General features: G+C 50.7%; 2 protein-coding genes across 2 annotated transcripts in view; both read left to right on the forward strand.

Moving 5' to 3' along the window:
- Positions 1 to 5276: 5276 nt before the first annotated feature.
- On the forward strand, positions 5277 to 9259 carry FEV (FEV transcription factor, ETS family member). Its single transcript, XM_050752455.1, has 3 exons — positions 5277 to 5363; positions 6085 to 6159; positions 8114 to 9259. The coding sequence occupies exons 1-3, from the start codon at positions 5312 to 5314 to the stop codon at positions 8701 to 8703; spliced, it is 717 nt and encodes a 238-aa protein (XP_050608412.1). The 5' UTR covers positions 5277 to 5311; the 3' UTR covers positions 8704 to 9259.
- A 1188-nt stretch (positions 9260 to 10447) lies between these two features.
- Positions 10448 to 22881, forward strand: part of RNF25 (ring finger protein 25) — a 316906-nt gene continuing 304472 nt past the window's right edge. The window contains exon 1 of the mRNA XM_050752419.1: positions 10448 to 10451. The gene's annotated coding sequence lies outside the window, so the exon portion shown is untranslated. The remainder of the gene's footprint in view (positions 10452 to 22881) is intronic.

A 22881-nucleotide genomic window follows, 5' to 3' on the forward strand; every position in this document is an offset into this window, starting at 1 on the left:
CCTCTTGCCTCCTTGGTGTCTTGCTTTGTGATGTCCATCCTCATCTTTGCGAGAGTCCCTCCCTGCCAAGCTGATCCTCCCCACAGGCTCCAGAATCCTTGGCTACCAAGCGTAAGATGGCTGAGGTTGTGTGTGGATAGGCTGTGGTGGGGCTGACAGCAAAGTGCTGGTAGAAATCTTAGACATTCTGGCTGGGTGCAGTGGCTCATTCCTGTAATCCCAGCACTTTGGGAGGCCAAGGCAGGTGGATCACAAAGTCAAGAGATTGAGACCATCCTGGTCAACATGGTGAAACCCCATCTCTACTAAAAATACAAAAATTAGCTGGGTGTGGTGGTTCGTGCCTGTAATCCCAGCTACTCGGGAGGCTGAGGCAGGAGAATCGCTTGAACCTGGGAGGCGGAGGCTGGAGACGGTGCCACTGCACTCCAGCCTGGCGACAGAGCAAGACTCTGTCAAAAAAAAACAAAAAAAAAAAAAAAAAAAAAAAAAAAAAAAAAAAAAAAAAACCACCTTGGCAATTCTGTTAAATGGCACCCGTCCTAAACCTCTGCTTGGTAAGGTTCACCACTACGGGCCAGGGGTACTCCTAGCTCAGATGGCACCTTTGCCATCCTGTGGGTGGGGTGGACACACCCCCACAGCAGGGCTCATAGCTGGATTGCAGCTTCCACACATCCCCTGGCCCAGGTACCATCATGCAGGGCAGAACTTCCTTACTGTACACTGAAGGTCTGAGCTTCCTCTGTAATCCCAGAGCATTTTCAACCTTTATCTTCACCCAGTTCCCTGCCGAGTCAGGGAAGCCTGAGCCTCCTACAGTTGTCCCCTTTGCTCCGTTTGCAGGAGGGAAATTAGTGGGAAATCCCACTGCTTCCCAAGGCCTTCGAAGGGGAGACTTTCACCCTGTGAGCCCAGCCCCCAGACCCTTTGAGCAATGACAATCCCTTGCAGTGGTGTTGAACTCCAGCATTTAGAAAGCATCTTCATACCTCCTGCCCTCAGCTACTCCATACCACCCGCTCTTCACTCTTCCTTTCCCTCCCTACCCATCAGAAGACTGGTGAGCTGTAGCAGCCACCCCTCAGTTGCTCAGAGGAGGCCTGTGTTCTGGGCAAGTGGCAGGTGCCCACAGGCATGGCAGGGCTGAGTATGGCTGCAGCCATTAGAGCCCCTGGCACTAGTATGGGTTTTTCCCAGTTCCCTCTTCAATCCAGTTGGTGATGCCCCCCGACCCCTACACAGACAGAGCCTCTCAAGAGTCTTGGGACTCCCCTCATCCTGTCCTTCAGGGATTCTTGTGTTTTCAAGTCCCCAGTGGACCTATCAGTGGTGAAGGGTGGCTCTGATTATTGCCCCAGGTCAGGCAGGGCAGGGCAATGCCAGGGAGCAGTTAGACTTGGACCTGAAGTCCCCAGAGGTTCAGCTGTGCAAAGTCAGGCAGCTGCTCCTTTGAGAAGCGCTCTGGACCATAAGTCAGAACACCTGGGACCCAATTCCCTCACCTTGTAATCTGGGGCTATTGACTGCTGTCCTGCCTGTCTCACAGGGCCTGTTAGGAGGATTCCATGAGAAACCCCTTTTCCGTAGTCAGTCAATGTAGGGACATCCTTCCCCTACCTCCCCCACATGGATCCTAGGGTTGGGTCAGGGGACCAAGGGAACGAGCTCTGGGTGGGGTATAAATTTTGCTTTACACTCGAATGGGCTCTAGAGTCCATGGCCCTTGTTGCATTCAGTCCTCCTAATACTCTCCAATTTCATCTACTTTACCAAACTGAGAGTCCAAGGAGAAGCTTTGATGACATCACCCACTTAATTGGTGACAAAACCAGGATTTGAACACAGAGTTCCTGGCCCTAAATCCAGGCTGTTAGGTGGAGGCTGAACTGAGCTGTGGCTAAAAGCCTCAGGCCTCAGCAGAGCCCCAAACTTCTATGGGCCCCAGAGGAACCTGTGGTTCCTGGCTGGTCACAGGCTCCTCCCCATCCCCTTGTGGAATGGCAATATTTACAATAGCTACATGTATAGAATCTGTTCTAAACCCTTCACATGTGTTATCTCATATAAACCTCATCATTCTGTATGGCAGGTACTATCATACCCATTTTATTTTTATTTACTTTTATTTTTATTTTGAGACAGGGTTTTGCTCTGTTGCCCAAGCTGGAGTGCAGTGGCATGATCTCAGCTCATTGCAACCTCTGCCTCCTGGGTTCAAGCAATTCTTCCGCCTCAGCCTCTGAGTAGCTGGGATTACAGGCACCTGCCATCATGCCAAGCTAATTTTGGTATTTTTGTAGATACGGGGTTTCACTATGTTGGCCAGGCTGGTCTTGAACTCCTGACCTCAGGTGATCTGCCCGCCTTGGCCTCCCAAAGTGCTGGGATTACAGGCATGAGCCACTGCGCTGGCCCATACCCATTTTATAAATGAGGAAACGCAAGTACAGTACAGAGGTTATGTTACTTCCCCCAAAGTCACATAACCAAAAAGTGGGAGAGTCAGGAGTTGAAACTAGAACCCAGACAAACTGGCTTCAGAGCCCAGCAGGCCACTTCCCCACTGCTTGTTTTGGGGAGCAGGCAATGAGCAAAGGGAGATATGGAATCCGCCCTTGACTGAGCTGCCCTCCCTACAGGGGGATCTGTGGTTGCTCGGAAGAATCAGCAAGACAGCTTCAGGAACTAGAAGTGTGACTCTGAACTGGGCTCGGGTCTCTGGGTCTCGTTTCCCCATCTGTGCAACACAGAAGTCAGGGGAGTTAATATTTGCTGCAGCCTTTGCCAGCATGGACCTTCTAGGTTTTTCTGGACCTAGGGGTCATATTTTGCTTCCTACATCTGTCTACAGCTAAGGAGTGGGGGTCACAGAGGCCAGTCTAAACTTGAATGCTTTCACCTTCTGGTCCTCTGTTCATTCTGGGCAAGCTGACCATCTGCAGAACCACATGGGACCAGCGCCCAGCAGGGTAGGAAAGGGATGAAGGGGAAACTGCCAACGACTCTCCTGTTGGCTTCCCTAGCTGTACTTGCAGCAGAAGGGGATGGTGAAGATCAAGACCCAGGTGGGTGGAGATGACTGGCCCCATGCACACATTACCTGGTGCCCCACCCGCTCAGCAACTGATTTCTTGGTAAGACTGAGGCATAAAGCCTGTACTGTCGATCCCTGCCCAGCTCAGAGCTGGGATATTTGGGTAGACCTCCTCTCTAGGACCCTCTCCTTTACACCTCAGCCTCCCACTGAGAGCATTAAGTGGGCGAATTTTGATGCCTCCCAGCTCTCCCAGCTCTTACCTCCTGCCCCTTGCTATTTTCTGTTCTTGCCTCCTTCTCCTTGTTTTCTGTCCATAGTGGGTGGGGGAAACAGTAAGAGGAATGAGACGGTAGAGGGATTGGGATCTTGACCCCACCTTCAAGACCCTTCCCTTCTGCGGAGTCCGAGTTTGGTCCACAGGGAACATTCCAACCTCTAGTCTGCTCCCACCGGATTCCAGGTCCACATCCCAAAGGCTTCATCCTTGTCCCACTAGGATCCTCCCAGGACCTGGGATCCCTCATTTTTCCCTCCACATTCTGCCTCCCACACTTCTCCCTGGCTCCCTTGCACCCTCTACAAGCAAAGATGAATACCCCAGCAGGTGCAGCAAATGAGGATGAACAGGGGCCCTGTAGAACCCCAGAAGTAGGACTTTCTAGCCATCCTCAATCGGGCACCCCAGGACCAGGCACTTAGCAGGAGATTTGCCAATCCCCAGGCCTCCTCCACCCCTGGGCTCAAGCAGTGAGAGAGGACTTGGAGAATACCAGTTTTGACAGTACCCATTCCATACTGCAAGGCTGCAGAAGGTGGGCTTCTGGGCTGGAGCCTCATCTTCAGTCAGCATCCTCCTTAGCCTGCCTCTCCAGAGCCAAGAAGTCCCACCGGTACCCAGAGAGGCTCTAGGACACTTGGGAACCACATCAATATCTTTGCATGAGTTAGAAATAGGAATACTTTTTTGGAGTGGATTTCAGCCTTGCACAGTGCACAACCCTGTCTTAACCCCTCCACCTCTCCAGCCTGGTTCAGGGACAGCCAGAATGGGAATAGTGGTGAGGGTGGGTGGCAGACTGGGAGGACAGGGGATAGGGAAGGATGGGAGAGGAATAGTTGTACAGGGAAGTAGCAGGGGGCTCAGAAACCCATCAGGGAAAGCCAGGACAGATTCTCAACATCTTTAGAGGCCTTCAGCAGTCCAGGCCACTACTAATTTGTGGGGACTGAATGAATGAGAAAAGGAAGGGAGGGAGAAGGATGAGAGGGAGAGAGAAGGCTGGAGGGGAGATGGGAGTCAGAGAGTAAAGCCTAGAATAGATGGTAAAGAGAGACCTAGAAGGGGGGGAGAGGACAGAGGAGGGGGTCACCCACCATAAGTTGCCAGGAGAGATGGCCCAGCACCAGGGCCTGAGGCTTGGGGGCCCTAGAAAGGCAGGAAATGGGCCAAAGCAAGAAGGAGACAGGGAAGGGGTTCAGGTCTCTAGGGAAGAGCAGAGAGTGGGAGAAGAGGAGGAGGGAGCGGGGGTGCGGGCAGAGATAAAGGGAGCAACGGCTGCAGGGCCGGGAGCGCAGCGACAGGCGAGAGGGAGGGAAGCGGAAATTTAAAAGTGAAGATGCAGATAACGCAGCCTGGAGACGGGAACCCGGGTGGGGATAGAGGGAGGGAGGGGGAGGAGAGTGAGCGGCGAGTGGAGCGGGAGCAGACTGGAAGAAGGGCACTAGGGAGGGGGCTGTGGCTGCTGGGGTCCGAGGTGGGGCCAGGTACACCAGCCCCATCACTGTTTGCAGAGAATCAGGGAGGCGGAAAAGACACGCGCTCCCGGCCCCCATCAGGGCGCATGGCCCGGGCCCATCCCCCGCGCGTCTCCCCGGCTGCGGGGCGCGGGGGGCTGCCGGGTGCGCTTGGCTGTGGCGCGGCGCGTTGGAGACTTTATTGCGATGGGACGATAAGAGGGGCGGGGGCGGGGTCCTGGGGGCCGAAGCGGCAGCGCTTTAATTAAAACGGAAATTGCGGCCCCTGGCCGCGCGGGGACCAGAGGGTTCCAAGCGGCCCCTTAGCTGGAAGCGTTGCTCCAGGACCCCCCCGCCCCGCGCAACCCCGCCACGCCCGGACTGCCCCCTCCCGCCAGGCCCTGCTGGACCTGGCGCGTCTTCTCCTCCTTGTCACCCGCGGTCGCTTCGGGCGGGGATCGGTGCCACGGAGCGCAAAGCCTGCCTCGCCCCCCTTCCCCGTCCCCCCCATCTCCCACCGCCCAGTCCCCGGCAGCGATGAGACAGAGCGGCGCCTCCCAGCCCCTGCTGATCAACATGTACCTGCCAGGTACCAGGGACCAGCCGGGCGCTGGTGGCACCGGAACCTGGGGCGGGAAGTCTAGGCTCAGACATAGGAAGAGAGTGCTGGGGTCCAGGGGAAGGAGAAGTGTCCGGAGATTCGGGTTGCATGTAGGGCCGATTGTAATTTAGGGCATTGGGGAGACCTAAAGACAGATAGAGAGCTCTGGGTTTCAGTGCAGGGTCTAGAGGAGTTGAAATGAGCAGATTGGGAGCCTGGGGGCCAAAAGCCGGGACTCAGGGACCCGAAAGAGCCTGAGAGGGGAAGCAGGGGTCTCTGGCGTGGTGGAGGACTCTGTGGCCGAGCCGTACCAGAAGGCTGTGGTCCGCGGGCGTCGCCCCTGCGCTCTCTCGGCTCCTCACCTTCCTGCTACTAGCTTCGGGCCGGCCCTCCAGGCGCCCTCCTCTTCTCTCCCCGCGCTCCAGCTCGGCTGGCGCAGTTCCCCGCTCGGCTTTATAAGGCTCCAGCCGGCCCCTTCGGAAAGCGGATTTCCTTTTTCCTGGACGCGTTTCCTGACTTGGGCTCTACGGAGGGGCTCCGCGCAGCGCGCCTGAACCAGGCTCCGGGAGGAGGAGCCGGGTGGCCCGGGCCCCCAGCCTCGCGCCTGGGGACCACAGCACCCCCCCTTGAGCCTTGGCCCGGGGCCCTTTTGTCAAGCCCACAACTTCCGCCTGGGGTTCGCCTGATTCTTTTCGTCTGCTGCTTGCAGATCCCGTCGGAGACGGTCTCTTCAAGGAAGGGAAGAACCCGAGCTGGGGCCCGCTGAGCCCGGCGGTTCAGAAAGGTGAGCTGGGTGGCGCGCTGGGCGGCGGAGGCGAGGTTGGTTGGGGTCAGGGCACAGGCGGACAGAAGGTGGGAGCAGTGTGGACTCAGGGTTCACACTGAAGCCCGGAGTCCTGGCCTGGTTGTGGGGAGGCCTTGGGAAGACATTCACTTGGTTTTTGGCTCCTGCATCTTCTGAGCACCAGGAAAAGACTTGCAGGCCAAGGCAGGTGGAGAGGATCCCAGCCCCAGGCCCTTTTGCTGCTGAGTATGGTTTTCCAGGCTTTGGGGCAGGGGCTGGGACACTTAGCGTCCTTTCCCTGCTGGTAGTAGGAGTTCAAGGCCGCAGCACCAGCTGGCAATGGAACCGGGGGAATTATTCCCCAAACGCAGTGGGCTTCCCAATCACTAGACCCTGGTCACTGCCACCTGCTTACCCTCCCACGCTGACCTACGCTGGCTGATCTCTGCCGGCCAAGTCTGCCAGACGATTGCAATTGATTCCCAGGTTCACCACCAGCGCTCCACGGATAGACGATAAATTACCCTTTTGTTGGCTGGCTCTTCAAGCAGCGTCTCCCCACAGTCCCCATCTCAGTCGTTACCCTAGATCTCACCAAGAGACAGAAACCACAAAAACGAGGTTTGCGACTGTTTTATTCAGAAGGAAACTATGCCTAACAGGAACGGGCATCCAAACCGCTGAGGTTGCTCCACCTTTGGTGCCAGGTGCACCTTTGTACCCAAATCTTCCCTTGCTTCTCACCCTAAAACTTAACGCTGGGGACTAGGAACCAGGAAGCTCTTTGCTGGGCTGGCTTGAAGGGATTGGGATTGAAATCATGGGAGAGGGTAGCATCTGGATTATAAGCCAGTGGCTGAAAAAGGAAGAGGGGTTCACCAGACTCTATTTGAGACAGTAAGCAGACCAATTCGAGGAAAATCCGTTTTATTCTAAAAAGGAGTGGGGGTAATTGTATCAGGAGTTTTCTCTGCCTGTCTGCTTGAGGCTACAAGACAGGGGAGCAGGAATTCTGGGACTCCACTCACCACTGGCATATCCTGGAAAAACCTCCTTGCTGCCTCCAGCAACCGCGAATTCGGAGGCATATCACACAAAGACAGGAGGAGGTTGGTAGCCAAGCACAACAGCTGCTCGGTCCGTTCCCCTCCTCAGAATTGTTCTTCAGGCCCCGAGAACGATGGCACCTTCGTAGGCAGGAAATCCCGCCTGTTCCGAAAACAAGAGACCAAACTCTTAGGGTCAGCGCAGAGGCCTGCGCACCCAAAGGTGGCTAGGATGGGGAGCCCCTGAGAGCTTGCCCCTCCTGTCACGTATAGGGGGCCACTGTTCCTACTCCTGTCGGATGTGGTCACAAGGAAGCCAGCCACCACTCCACCTCAGGTGTAGCCTGTCCAACTACGTCTTTGGGGACTGGCTGGGCCTTGTCCAGCAGTGGTTGGGTCGCCCCGCTGCACGCCTGTCCCTTCCCATCTCTGGATGTGGTCCCGCTGGGATGGAGCAGTCCAATCATTCTGCCCAATGACGCCCTGTACGGTTGTGCGGCTTCTCCCTAAATAAGAGCGCCGGGCTGAGATGGCGAGTGGCGGCGGGTATCTGTCCTTGCTCGCCTTGGAAAGCCGAATGCCTTGGGGAGCCGCTGTGCTCACGTGGAGTAGGCGACGCTTCCCCTTTCCCCCCAAAGTTTCACAAAACCGTGCATCCGGCAAGCTACTTGCTCTTCAATGGAAGCCGCATTTCCATTGTGCAAAAGCGTGGTAAAGGCTAGAGACCACTCTGCTGATCAACCCCTCCCCGGCCGGCTGTTCCTGGGGAACTTAGCTGCACAATTTGACTTGCGCTTTTCCTCCCCCAGTGCCGGTTCCTGCCGGGGTGGGTCGGTTTCCCGTCTGCACTCTTTCCCAGTTCCCGCCTCCCCGCTCCCACCTGTGGCTGACTACCCCCCTCCCCACAGGCAGCGGACAGATCCAGCTGTGGCAGTTTCTGCTGGAGCTGCTGGCTGACCGCGCGAACGCCGGTTGCATCGCGTGGGAGGGTGGTCACGGCGAGTTCAAGCTCACGGACCCGGACGAGGTGGCGCGGCGGTGGGGCGAGCGCAAGAGCAAGCCCAACATGAACTACGACAAGCTGAGCCGCGCCCTTCGCTACTACTACGACAAGAACATCATGAGTAAGGTGCACGGCAAGCGCTACGCCTACCGCTTCGACTTCCAGGGGCTGGCGCAGGCCTGCCAGCCACCGCCCGCGCACGCCCATGCCGCCGCCGCCGCTGCTGCCGCCGCCGCCGCCGCCCAAGACGGCGCGCTCTACAAGCTGCCCGCCGGCCTCGCCCCGCTGCCCTTCCCTGGCCTCTCCAAACTCAACCTCATGGCCGCCTCGGCCGGCGTCGCGCCCTCCGGCTTCTCCTACTGGCCAGGCCCGGGCCCCGCCGCCACGGCTGCCGCCGCCACTGCCGCGCTCTACCCCAGTCCCAGCTTGCAGCCCCCGCCAGGGCCCTTCGGGGCAGTGGCCGCAGCCTCGCACTTGGGGGGCCATTACCACTAGACGGGGCGGTCGGGTGCCTGCGGCCTCGCCCGCACGCCCAGAGTCTCACCCGATCCCATCTACATCCCGGGGAGGGGCCCGGGAGCCTCCCAATCGTCCTCTAACCAAGAGTTTACTCCACCTGCCGCACTTAGCCCCGGGGGACGGACCGGAGCTCCCTCAATCCGTGTCTGATACTAGATTTGTCCCCGTCCCACCCCGCAGTCCCCTGAGGAGAGCGATATGCGCCCTCTTTGACTTTTTTTCTTCTGGGTCTCCAGGTCCCGGAGGGGATTTGTGGACCTCTGCTGTCTCCTAACCACTCCGGTGCATTTCCGCCTGGCTCCTAGAAGCCCCATTCAATATCACATCTCTTCCCACTTTTGCTCTTCCCCAAGGAACTGCTCCCACCCCAGCACGTGGAGGCCTCTCACGGTCCTCCTTCCTGGGACCTGAGCAGATTTGGTGAAAGCCACCCTGCCCCATGACACATGGCCCTCTTCCTCCTGTACTAACACTCACAGGAGGGCCCAGTGTGTTTCTGACCCTTTTAGCCCCATTAAAGATCCTGAGCTCTACGCTGCCTCCTCTCTCTGTTCTTTGCTGCACCAGAACCCGTGGTTAGGGGAAAGTAGGGAGAGGTTCATCTCGGGCCACAGCAAAGAACTGCCAAGGAAGAGGTCCCAAGAAGGAGGGTGGCGCGGGCTTGGGCGTCGCTGCAGGGAGCGAGGGGCCTGGAGAATGGGCTCAGCCCAAGGAGCCGCCTTGCCTCACACCCACCCTGCCAGGCGACCCCAGCTCACCTCACTCGGTCTTCCACTTGCCCTTCACCCCACCCTATCCATACTTCCGTCCTAGCAGACACCTGCACCCCACTCTCCCCATCTCACTCACCCTTTCACCCACCCCTCACCCGCCCCATCCCAATAGGCACCCCACCCCCACCCCACTCAAGCTTCCCCATCTCACCCACCCGTCCACCCGCCCCTCACTCCATCCCATCCCAATAGGCACCCCACCTCCACGCCACCACCCATCTCACCCATCCTTCCACCCGCCCCTCACCCCACCCCATCCTGACAGGCACCCACATCACATCTTCCCCCTCTCACCCATCCTTACACCCGCCCCTCACCCCACCTTATCCCAATAGGCACCCACATCCCACCACCACATCTCACCCATCCTTCCACCTGCCCCTCACTCCACCCCATCCCAACAAGCACCCCCACCCCCCCTCCCCATTTCACTCACCCTTCCACCCACCCCTCACCCCACCCCATCCCAATAGGCACTCCCACCCCACCCCACCTCCCCATCTCACCCACCCTTCCACCCGCCCTTCACCCCATCCCATCCTAACAGGCACCCACATCACATCTTCCCCCCTCACCCATCCTTTCACCCGCCCCTCACCTCATCCCAACCTTCATCCCTTCTGGCTGAGCTTCACCCCACCTCAGCCTTCCCTCAGCCACTTTATTTCATCCCCTTCCCCAACCATCCTCCCCTCCTCATCCTACTCTCACTTAGACTTTCTCGCCCTATCCCTCACAAATCGCCCCCTCCCCCCAACATCTGTCGCCGTCTTTCTTCTGGCTCGGCCTCCTCATTTGCAGAAGAAGGGGTGTCTCCCACCCGGCTCCTGCGCTCGCGGCTCGCAGCCTCCACGCCGAGGCTCGTGGCTGCACCTCCTTCTTGCGGGCGGTGCGCGCCCTCTGCTGGTCGGAGGAGGGTACGCCGAGGGCTTTGTACCTAAGCCGGGGGGGATTTTCTGTGCCACGCGGTGCAAACCCATGTGCCTGGCCACACTGAGGATTGCAGGACCCAGTAGTCTCCAGATCTCCTTTGGCCTTCAGAGAGGAGGGTGAAAGGGGGAACTCTGCATCCCAGGTCTGACCTCTGGAAGCCCGGAAAGTGGGTCGAGTGGATTATTCTCCTGGCTGGGCCCCTTTCCTCACCCCAGAGGCCCTTCTGAATACTGCACCCGCCCACCAAGGCCACTGCCCCTTAACTCCTACCTTTTCCAAAACCTGTTGGCAGGAAAGCTGCCTTAAACGCCTTAGCTTAGAGGAAAACAGCACTGTGGAAGGTGCCTAAAGGGACAATCCCAACCTCAAGGCAACTGCTCCTCAAGGCAAGCCCCTGGCTCCCCTTTCCCCCGCTGCCCTGGCTGTTCTTTTCCACGCGCACACCTCTTCTTGAGCACAGGAAGGGGCAATGCAGGCGGGAGGCTGGGCAGTTGGAGGTGTGGGGTGGGCCTGATGCCCCTTCCTAAAGGATTTAGCCAGGGAAAGAGTCTTTATTCATTTCATTTTATTTTTCGCTTAATTTTTTTCTAGTTTTCCAAAGAACACACACTCAGCATAGAAAATTTGGAAACACACACCCGAGGCCTCCTCCATGAACTATCGGTTGGATGAAGCATGTAAAGAAGCGTGAAGGGGCCGGGCGCGGTGGCTCACGCCTGTAATCCCAGCACTTTGGGAGGCCAAGGCAGGCGGATCACGAGGTCAGGAGATCGAGACCATCCTGGCTAACACGGTGAAAGCTCGTCTCTACTAAAAATACAAAAAATTAGCCGAGCGTGGTGGCACATGCCTGTAGTCCCAGCTACTCGGGAGGCTGAGGCAGGAGAATCGCTTGAACCCGGGAGGCAGAAGTTGCAGTGAGCTGAGATGGCACCACTACACTCCTGCCTGGGCGACAGAGCAAGGCTTCATTTAAAAAAAAAAAAAAAAAAAAAAAGCCAAAACTATAGTCCTGTTACACGGACGCCACTGTTACTATTGATAATTTGTTGGTCAAAACCCTCCCTTTCTTTTCTCAATGCCATTGATTGATTGATTGATTGAGGCATGGTCTCTCTCTGTTGCCCAGGCTGCCAGGCTGGAGTGCAGTGGTGGGATTTCAGCTCACTGCAACCTCCACCTCCCGGGCTTAAGTGATCCTTCCACTTCAACTTCCTGAGAAACTGAGACTACAGGCATGTACCACCATGCCCGGCTGATTTTTGTGTGTTTTATAGAGACAGGGTTTTGCCATGTTGCCCAGGCTGGTCTTGAACTCCTGGGCTCAAGCGATCCACCCACTTCGGCCTCCCAAAGTGCCTGGGATTACAGGCATGCGCCACGGTGCCTGGCCAATGCCTTTTAAAATTTGATAATACCCTGCTTTCGTAGCTGAATAGAAAAAAAGTATGTTCCAGGTCATTATGCCTGATACGCCTCACGGGGTGGGAGAGTGGGCTGGTGCATTCATCAAGCAGGTGAGCCAGTCTGACCTGGTGAGGTCTTCTGTGACGTGCATGGTGGCAGTGGGGGAGGGGTGCAGCATCAGAGAGTCTCTTTACAGCCCTATTTGCAGGGGTCAGGAAGCTGGGAGGAAGAAGAAACATGCTGAGGAGATACAGCCAGGATCCAGAAAGATCTGGGCTGCTGAACATTGTGGGCTGAATGTAACAAAGTAAAATTTCTGTGTTTGTTGTTGTTGTTGTTGCTACTTTTGTTTTTTTGAGATGGAGTCTCACTCTGTTGCCCAGGCTGGAGTGCAGTGATCTCGGCTCACTGCAACCTCTGCCTCCTGGTCTCAAGCGATTCTCCTGCCTCAGCCTCCCAAGAAACTGGGATTATAGGCGCTTGCCACCACACTCAGCTAATTTTTGTATTTTTAGTACAGAAGGGGTTTTGTCATGTTGGCCAGGCTGGTCTCGAACTCCTGACCTCAAGTCATCCACCTGCCTTGGCCTCCCAAAGTGCTGGAATTACAGGTGTGAGCCACTGTGTCCAGCCACAAAGTAAAATTCCTTAGGAAGGACTGTGAGGCCCTGGTCTTACACCTTTAAATGAAACAACAGAAGTCAGAGTCTTGGCAAAGGTGGGGCTCAGCAGAGCCTGTGTGTAAATGAGTAATGTCCTAGCCAATGCAACGCTAAATGGGAACCTGTAGGGTGAAGTGCAGAAAAATCACTGTAATCTGAGGATGAATTGATGGAGCTACGACACCTAAGATGAAGGAAGTGGTCCACTTGGTTTCGTAAGTCTGCCGCCAGGAACATTGTGCACAGTGTTGTTTTCAGGAGGAGACCAAGTGGAGGACACACAGTGTAGTAGACCCAGGAAGTGAAGAGGAAAAACGATGGAAAGCCAACAACAATGTGAGATGTATCTGGAAAGTCAACTGGGAGAAAGGGGGATGGGAGCTGTCATCATTTATTCAAAACTCTGTCCTGAGAGAAAGGACTGGATGCATGTGACTAAGGGCAGTACTGGGACACGTGGTTGGAAGCTCCAGTAAAACAGATGTCTCGTGATCTAATGAAGAGCCTCTGCCATGGAACACGTTGGGTGAGTTCACTGTCACCAGAGTGTTTAGCAGACCCTTCTGTGAGAAGCAGAGAAGGGAGGTGGACTAGGCGACCTCTCTAACCTTGAGACTCTTGGAATCCTGTGAAGGAGTCAATAAAGGGGGGATTTTAGTCATTGTTGGGCAGCTGGCTGGCTGAGATATTGTTAGATTAAGGGATCTTCTTACCTATGAAATTGCATCCTTAAAGCTCACCCCATGCCTCTGTTCTTTCCTGTCCACATAGCCAGTTTGGGAGGCTAAGATATAGAACTGGGAACCAGAAATTCTGAGTTCCATTTGCAGCTTGGTAATGAACCTGCTGTGTGACCTTCAGATAATCACTTCTCTTTTCTGGGGTTCCATTCTCATCTCATTAAAATAATAAGGCTGAACCAGAGATTTGCAAACTCTGCTCTGTGGAACTTTAAGGGTCACCTAGGTTCTCTCTGTTCAAAAAAAAAAAAAAGAAAGAAAGAGCTGGAAAACGTCTATCAAAGATGACCTACAAGTTCGAACCCAGCCTCAGAATACAGTAGATGGGAATCCTCTTCTCCAGATTATCTCAGCTCTGGGAGCCCCTGCCTCTGTGTTGTCTCCAAGCTCTGAGTTACTGTGGTCTTGGCAGGACTGTACTCCACCCAATCCCTGAAGAAGTCATACTCTTACCACACTCAGCTTCCTGATGATCCAGGCCTGTTTTCATGGACTCTTAACCCCATGGTCCTTGGCCCTCCAAGGTATTGATCCCACCATTGCTTTCCTCTCCCAATCCAGGGTCAAGCCCCTCTTGCATTTTCTGAAGTTCTGAGCCTTTTCTCTATCACCTCGTTCAAGTCGCTAGTGAAAGTATGGTTCTCCTCTGCCGTATGCTTGCACTACAGTTTACAAAATGCTTTCACACCCATCATTTGATTGACCTCTTCAAGATTAGGAAGACAGGGCAAGTATTGCTTTATCTGCTGGGAGGATAAATAAACCAAGGCCCCAGATGTTAAATGACTTGGTTGAAGTCTCAGGGCTTGTTGTAAGACCTGTATCTTCTTATTCCTCTGCCAGACCCTTTCCCACTGCTCCCGGTGACCTTTCCACACTCCTGAGCAGTCACTGATCACTTTGTTTTTAGAATCTTTCCCATGCAGGATGACACAGACCCATATCTCCTCCAGTAACAGGCACTCTGTGCGACTAAGCTCCACGCTTTATCCCTTGCAGATGGAATTAGAAGCCCTGCTAACAGGCAGCTTGAGGACATTCATGTCCAAACTGTTTGGGACCTGCACAGTCACAGTGCAATGATGCCACTGAAGGCACTGAGGCTCACAGAGCACTCTCTCATACGACAGCTCATGTGACCATAGACAGGCATCGTAATGGGCCACTGTGATGCACTTTTCTCAGAGCCTTCTGCTCTTCTGGCCTTCACCTTTCCTCTAATGTGTCTTTGAAATGCACCAAAATGAACTTGTTTCTTGAGCTATTTATAATCCATGTCAAGTGGATCTGCTGATGATAAAAGTATGCTTTACCACTCACTGAACATGACTCTGCCAGGCTCCACCCTATGCTAATGCTTTACAGGTGGTGTTTCCTTTGACCTGGCTACAACCTTGCCAGATGGGGATGGTAACCTCTATTTTCAAATGAGGGAACCAAGGCTTGGAGAAATGAAATGGCTGGGCCAGCCCATGACCTGACAACTGAAATCCTTATCACCCCACTAGATCTCTTCTTGCTGGCCTTCCTGGACAGCTTCTTCCTCATGTAAACATGACCTGCTTCTTACCCAGTACAGATGCACACCACCTACAATTGGTTATAAAGGACAAACTGACAGCTTGCCTTATGAGTGTCCTTGGTTAGGCCTCTGTTTGATAAGAAAGTACATTTTGTCCCTGATAAGAAATAGAGACTGTTTTGTTGCCCCAATGCCTTTTGCAGGCTTTCACTTTCCTAACTGAGGTGCTACAGGCTTGGAGAAGATCACTGTACTCTGAGGTGGAGTGGGGCTCTGATTATATATTGACCTGAATGGTATTTCCTACTTTGGTTTGGTCAGCAGGATTTCTCTATGACACTTCTCCATCTTAGGATGACGCATGTCATGTCTAGAGGTGAATGGTTCAATGTCCCATTGACTGATGTTTCTTATTTCTTTTCTTTTCTTTGTTTAGAGATAGAATCTCACGCTGTTGCCCAGGCTGGAGGCCAGTGACATGATCATAGCTCACTGCAGCCTTGAACTCCTGGGCTCAAGAGATCTTCCCATCTCAGCCTCCCAAGTAGCTGAGACTATAAGCATGTACCATCATGCCCAGCTTGTTTTAATCTTATTTTGCTTTTGTAGAGATAGGGGTCTCACTGTGTTGCCCAGGCTGGTCTCAAACTCCTGGCCGCAAATGATTCTCCCGGAACCTTGGCCTCCCAAAGTGCTTGGATTACAGGCATGAGACACTGTGCCTGGATAATTTTTTTTTTTTTTTTTTTTTTTGAGACAGAGCCTTGCTCTGTTGTCCAGGCTAGTGCTGTGGTGCAATCTTGGCTCACTGCAACCTCCACCTCCTGGGTTCAAGTGATTCTCCTGCCTCAGCCTCCCACGTAGCTGGGATTACAGGCACCCACCACCATGCCCGGTTAATTTTTGTATTTTTAGTAGAGATGGGTTTTCACCATGTTGGCCAGGCTTGTCTTGAACTCCTGACTTCAAGTGATCCTCCCACCTTGGCCTCCCAAAGTGCTGGCATTACAGGCATGAGCCACTGCACCTGGCCCCAGTTGACTTTTTCTCTTTCTGAGAATTCTCTCCCTCTGGATCCTGTTTGCTGTTTCTTTCCTAGCATACACTTCTTTGAAAACAAAAGGCAACATAGCTTAGTGGTTTGGGGCTTTGGGCTGGACTTCCAAGGTTTGAAAGCTCTGTTACTTGCAAGCTATGTAACGTTATTCAAGTTACTTCTTTGTGCTTCAATTACCTCATCTGTAAAATTATAATATCCATTAAACCTACCTCATAGAGTTGCTATAAAGATTACATAATGATTTAAGTACCTTGCTACACATATCAGTGCTTTCTATTATTAAACAAGCAGACAAAACAATTCAAAACAAAGCAAGCACCTGCCTCCTCTCCCTCTCATCCCCATCAGATGCCCTCCACATGCCCTGGAAAGGAATCTGGGCTTACTTTTCCACGGCAGCCCACTCCTTGTCCTGGGCCCACATGGTGAACTTCACCAAGAACAAGCCTCTTGACTGGCTATGGCTCCGCAACCACTAACACATGGGTTGGCCTCCTGTTCTCAGAACATCCTCCATTTCCTTATGAAGTAACAAAAGAATGTATTGAATTTCAAATTATAAGATCTCAGCTAGCTACTAGCTATGTGACTTTAGGAATATGTCTACACCATTCTGACACTTAATTTTCTCCTCTAAAATGAAGATAATAGTAATGCTTACTTCCCATGATTCTTGTGTAGACTATTACATGAAATTTGGAAGTGGGAAGTTTTCTTGTTACAGCAACTAACATTACCATAACTAATACCCATATTACATTTGATCTTTACAATAATACCCTGAAGTACACATTATTATTTTCTTCATTTTATAGATTAGAAAACTGAGCCACAGAGGGATTAAGAAACTTGTCTAAAGTCACGCAGTGAGAAAGAGCAGTGCAGGATGTGGACCTAGTTTGATTTCAGTGGCAGTGAATTCTCTTAACCACTAAGGATGTGAAAGAGGTTTATATGCTAAAGCCTCCTAGAAGTGATAATAATAAGTGTGGGTACTTATTGAACCTTTATGTGCCAGGTTCAAGAGCTTTACATTCATTTAATTCTTACAGCCCTCTGGAGTTGGCTCTAGTGTTATTTCCATTCTATAAATGAGGAAAACTGAGGCACAAAATGTCAAAAAACTTGCATGGGATCACAGAGCTGCCAAGGGTAAATAGCCTTTCAAACTCTAGCAGCCCAGTTTTCACTCTATTCCCACCCCTTATTCACCGATCTTCACTACTGGAAGAATGAGCAGATTCTGAGATTCTGAGAGGCCAAGGAAGTAGCAGAACTATATGCCCAAACCTCAGCTCAACCTCAAGCCAGGTACTCTATTCCAGCATTCACCAGGGGTTCCAGACAAATAGCAAAGTGAGAAATGCATTTTAGAAGTCTCGTGTTCTACCGTGACCCTTGCAAATATCTCAAACAGCAAGGTGGAGTAGAAGGAACCCAGATGGGCGTGGTTTCAGACTCATCCTCTGCCTATTCCCTGTGAGACTGAGAAGGCTGCTTACTCTCCGTGAGGCTCAGTGAACTCACAAAATGGAAACACTGATCATACCTGCTTTATTGGTTTGCCGCAAGGACAGAGCCTGTGCCTACAGAGTCCAGCACAGAGAGCTGCTCTATAACTGTCATGCCCCCACGCTAATTAGCCCAAAAGCAAAGACCTGCCTTGCAAGTTCATCCCATTTCCCACCAGTCTAATCCTCCAATTCTATACCCAGTTCTCCCTCCATGAGGCAGAGATGCTCTTTCCTTGAGATTCCTTCCTTCCCTGAGGTCAGAGGAGAAGGAAGTAACTAAAGGAGGCCAGAAGGCCAGACTTTGAGCATTAGGTTCCTTTTTCGGCAGAGGAGGTCAAGTTGCTTAGCAACACAGTGGGAGGTTGTCAGGGAGGCTTCAGGCAGCACTGTCCATTTTTATCCTGCAGCATGGAGAGATCTGGAGCAACATGAGATGGGGAGATGGATGGGAAAAGTGATGAAAGATCCCAGGCTCCAGTGATAACCTCTTGGGTTAAGCCTCCTTTCCTATGATCACCTTCCCAATCCCCCAAAATTTCCGCTTGGTTTTCTACTTTTGACACACAGTTCTAGGGCATCTTGCACACACATTTGTGCAACAGCCACGTTTATGACCATGAACATGAGGGCCAGACACAGGACCACCTTGTATTTATTCTATGCTTTACAACTTACAGATCACATCATAGACACAATTTCAAATGATACTTGCAGCAGTCTCATTAATAGTGGGAAAAGGCCAGGCACATGGTTCATGCCTGTAATCCCAGCACTTTGGGAGGCCAAGGTGGGCAGATAACCAAGGTCAGAAGTTCGGGACTAGCCTGGCCAACATGGCAAGACCCTGTCTCTACTAAAAATATAAAAATTAGCTGGGCATGGTGGCGGATGCCTGTAATCCCAGTTACTTGGGAGGCTGAGGCAGGGGAATCACTTGAACCCATGAGGTAGAGGATGCAGTGAGCCCAGATCATGCCACTACACTCCAGCCTGGACAACAGAGCAAGACGCCATCTCAAAATATATAAATATATATATAAATATATATATAGAGAGAGATAGACAGATATAGATAGATATAGATATACAGATATAGATATAGATAGATAGATATAGATATAGATATAGATATAGATATAGTGGGAAGATGATCATGATTCCTATATAACAGACGAGGAAAACAAAGTCCCAAGATCCCACAGTGAGGAAATAGCAGGGTCCAGATTTGCTGCAAATCTCAGGATAGTTCTACTACACCCTGATGCATGGACTTTAGTGCAGGCATTAGCAACGTGTGTGCATGCCATTCTTAGGGCCTAGTCTCCCGAGATGCATCTCCTGTCATCCCTGATCAGTGGGTGAATTGTGAAGGAAAGACTCAGCTGTTCTTCCCTGTTGGTTCCAACCAGCCTGGGGGGATCCCTGGAGTGGGGAGTTCCAAAAGGGGCCTGGCCTGCTGGCCCAAAGACCTAGACTCAAGAATGCTCCTATGCTAGGCCAGGCTGGCAAAAGTATCTACATACTGACAGCAGAAGCAAGTCCCCTGGCTGGCATTCCAGAGAGAGGCAAGTGGGTCACACCGGGACCAAGGCTTGGCAGCAAGGAGTAAACACAGTCATCCAGGTCACAGGATAGCTCATGGGAGGCCCAGGCCTTCAGGGCTCCCCACTACCTCAGGGACCAGCAAAGATGGTTAGAGCACCCCAGGGCCCCATTCTGGACTCTGTCTCTGTCCTGGTCATTATTTAGTCCCTGTTAATAGTTATTAATAGTGTTGACTAGTATAGCAATAGTTGCTACCCTAACAACAGTAATATGTCATTCCTATCGTAGGCACCTGATAGACACTAACCCAAGATCTTTGTTCCGATCTGATAGACAAGAAAACTGAAATTCAAAGAGGTTGAATCACTGTCTTAGATTAGTAGCTAATATATGGTAGAGGAGAGACTCAAACCTCTGACTCATAGTATTTTGTTCTGTGCCTCATATCACGCTAACTTCAAATGTCACGGAGGAGAAAGGATCCCCAGGGGAACATTCCGCCACCCCCCTCCTATATTCCCAAATTGCAAACGCCCAGGGCCATGTAGTCTAGCACGATTCAGTTGGTGCTGTATCTATACAGGACAGGTAATTTGAATAATTATTTTGATTAAAATTGTATAAACTTCCAGAAAATGATTTTACATGACTCACTTTATCACAACGTACATAAAAGAAGATATTCAAATTTAAAAGACTAATTTAAAAAGCCATTGGTAAAATATGAGAAGCATTCTTATAAAAGTTAGGGAAAAGGAAGGATGTCTTTTTTATCCCTTTTAATATTGTCATCACCGCTACCACTGAACATTGTACTGGAGAGCCTAGACAATGCAATAAGACAGGAAAAGATACACACTGTGTGTAAATATTGAGAAGGAAGATATTAAAATGTCCTTGTTTGTAGATGGTATGACTGCCTACCTATAAAACCCAAGAGATTCAACTAGGACACAATTAGAACTAATGAAATTCCAGTAAGGTATAATAAGATCAACACACCAAAAAACAACAACAACAACAACAACAAAATATACATATATATATATATGGCTCCCCTATAACCCTGTGAAAAGAAGAAAAGGAATTGGGAATTACAGGCTTACAACAGCAATACAAATGTGCTCCCACATCAACCTAATGAAAACATGAGAAACATCTAAATAAAGAAAACTATAAATATTCACTAATGAACAAAAAAAGAAGACCTGAGTAAATGAAGAGGCTGAACATGTTCCTGGATGGAATGACTCAATATTGCAAAATTGCCAAATCTCCAAATTAATCTATAAAAGTGATGCAGTCCCAGTTCAAGTCACAGAGGGATTTTATGGAACTTGACAGGCTTGGTTCTCAAGTTCTTCTGTACTATGATTAAGAATAGAAAGACATGACTGGGTATTGTGGCTCATGCCTGTAATCCCAGCATTCGGGAGGCTGAGGCGGGTGGATCACTTGAGGTCAGGAGTTCGAGACCAGCCTGACCAACATAGTGAAACCCCGTCTTTACTAAAAATACAAAAATTAACTAGGCACAGTGGTGCATGCCTGTAGTTCCAGTACTCGGAGGCTGAGGCAGGACAATCACTTGTACCTAGGAGGCGGAACTTGCAGTGAGCCAAGATTGTATCACTGCACTCCAGCCTGGGTGACAAAGTGAGACTCCATCTTAAAAAAAAATAAAAGACAATTTTAGCAAAAGAATAATACTGCAAAACTAGTTATTAAAGGTGTGGTTTGGTACAGCAATAGTTAAGTAGACCAATGAAACAGAGTAGAGCCTTGAAATAGATTCATATGTGTGGGAATTTCATAAATAATAAGATGGTATTTACTGGGGGTAAAAGAAGACTGTTCAAAGATTGGCACAACTTAGTAGTCATCTGGGGAAAATAATTATATCTCTACCTCTCACCACATATAAAGTTGAATTCCAGAATAGATTAAAGAATGAAATAAAGACACTATAAAAGCACCAGAATAAAATTCAAAGTGTTTTAAAATGCAAAGTAAAGTCAACCAGAAACCTAGCATAAATCAAGAACAATTGAAAAGAGAAGAGAGGCCAAGAAAGGTGGCTCACGCCTGTAATCCCAGCACTTTGGGAGGCAGAGGCGGGCGGATCACCTGAGGTCAGGAGTTCGAGACCAGCCTGGCCAACATGGTAAAATCCCATCTCTACTAAAAATACAAAAATTAGAGGGACATTACAGGTGGCAGGCACCTGTAATCCCAGCTACTTGGGAGGCTGAAGCAGGGAGAATTGCTTGAACCCAGGAGGTGGAGGTTGCCGTGAGTCAAGATCACACCATTGCACTCCAGCCTGGGTGACAGAGCAAGACTTGGTCTCAAAAAAAAAAAAAAAAAAAAAAAAAAAAAAAAAAAAAAAAAAAAAAAGAAAAGAAAAGAAAAAAAGAAAAGAAAGGATAAAACATCTTAGGAGAAGTTAGTTACCATAGTTGTGTTCTAAAAATGTATATTTGGTGGCACGCTTATTGGCAACCAAAGGTAAACATGCAGACTGTCACCCTTTTTAGTCCATTTATTCTTTGTTCTAAGGAGATAAATGGGCAAAGACCTGACACACAAATGCTTATCATAACATTTATCGTAACAAAAAATGGCTATTACCTGAATAAACATCAGCTCTTATTTATCAAGAGCCTACTACATGCCAGGCACTGTATAATTCTCGTTATTCAAAGATATGAACAAGTTAATGTGAAGAGAAAAATTTCCCCTAGCTTTATTATTTGAATAAAGGACAGTGGATTTTCTATGGCACTTGCGAAAAAGATAGAGAAGTGTTTTTTAAATGCTCTTGGATGGATCCTTGTAAGAGTGTGCACATATGTGTGTCCATGCTCTGTGTGTGGACATGCACCTTATATGTGCTTTTTGTGTAATAGACGTGGCTGCCAGGCTGGATAGGTGCTTAACTCCCTTTATCCAGCAAGGGACATTGTTAAACCCTAGGGATTTGGAAACAGCTTGAGGTTGGGGGAAGGAGCAAAGGGGCTTTGGAGATGTGTGATAGGGGAGTGCAGGACATGGCTGCAGAAATGTGTTTCTCCTTTTCCAGACACTGTCCAGCATCACTTTTTTTCTGTTCCTCCTTCCTTCTCTCTTTCTCTTTATCTCTTCCTTTTCTCTGTCTATCTCTCTCTCTCCCTCCCTCTCTATTTTTCTCTTTTTCTTTCTTTCCTTATAATTTTCTTCTTTTTTAGGTCATAATAATATATTTTCAGGAAGATAAATGCTATGAAGAAAATAAATTAGGGGCATGTGATTGAGGGTAACTGTGGGACAGACTGAGATGAATTCAGGAGATGATGAGAAGGAGGAGGCTATTAAGTCAAGATCTAAGTGACAAGAAGGAGACAGCTGTTTAAATCTCTCTCAGAAATGGGATGACATGACAATGTTTTCAATCTCCTATTTCCACTTCATCGTGCCATTTTTTCATGTCAATAAATATATATTGATGTACAATTTTTTTTTTTTTTGAAACAGAGTCTCACTCTGCTGCCCAGGCTGGAGTGTAATGGCTCGATCTTAGCTCACTGCAACCTTCACTTCCCCGGGCTCAAGCGATCCTCCTGCCTCGGCCCCCCAGTAGCTGGGACTACAGGCACAGCCACCATGCTCAACTAATTTTTGTATTTTTAGTAGAAAGAGGAAACTCCTGAGCTCAGGTGATACACCTACCTTGGCCTCACAAAGTGCTGGGATTGCAGGTGTGAGCCACCGTGCCCAGACTGATGTACAAATTTCTTCTTTTTTTTTTTTTTTTTTTTTTTTGAGACGGAGTCTTGCTTTGTGGCCAGGCTGGAGTGCAATGGCGCGATCTTGGCTCACTGCAACCTCTGCTTTCCAGGTTCAAGCGATTCCTCTGCCTCAGCCTCCCGAGTAGCTGGGACTACAGGGGCGCACCCCCATGCCCGGCTAATTTTTTGTATTTTAGTAGAGACGGGGTTTCACCATGTTGGCCAGGATGA

The sequence above is a fragment of the Macaca thibetana genome, chromosome 12 (assembly GCF_024542745.1).
Source record: "Macaca thibetana thibetana isolate TM-01 chromosome 12, ASM2454274v1, whole genome shotgun sequence".
NCBI classification, from domain to species: Eukaryota; Metazoa; Chordata; class Mammalia; order Primates; family Cercopithecidae; genus Macaca; species Macaca thibetana.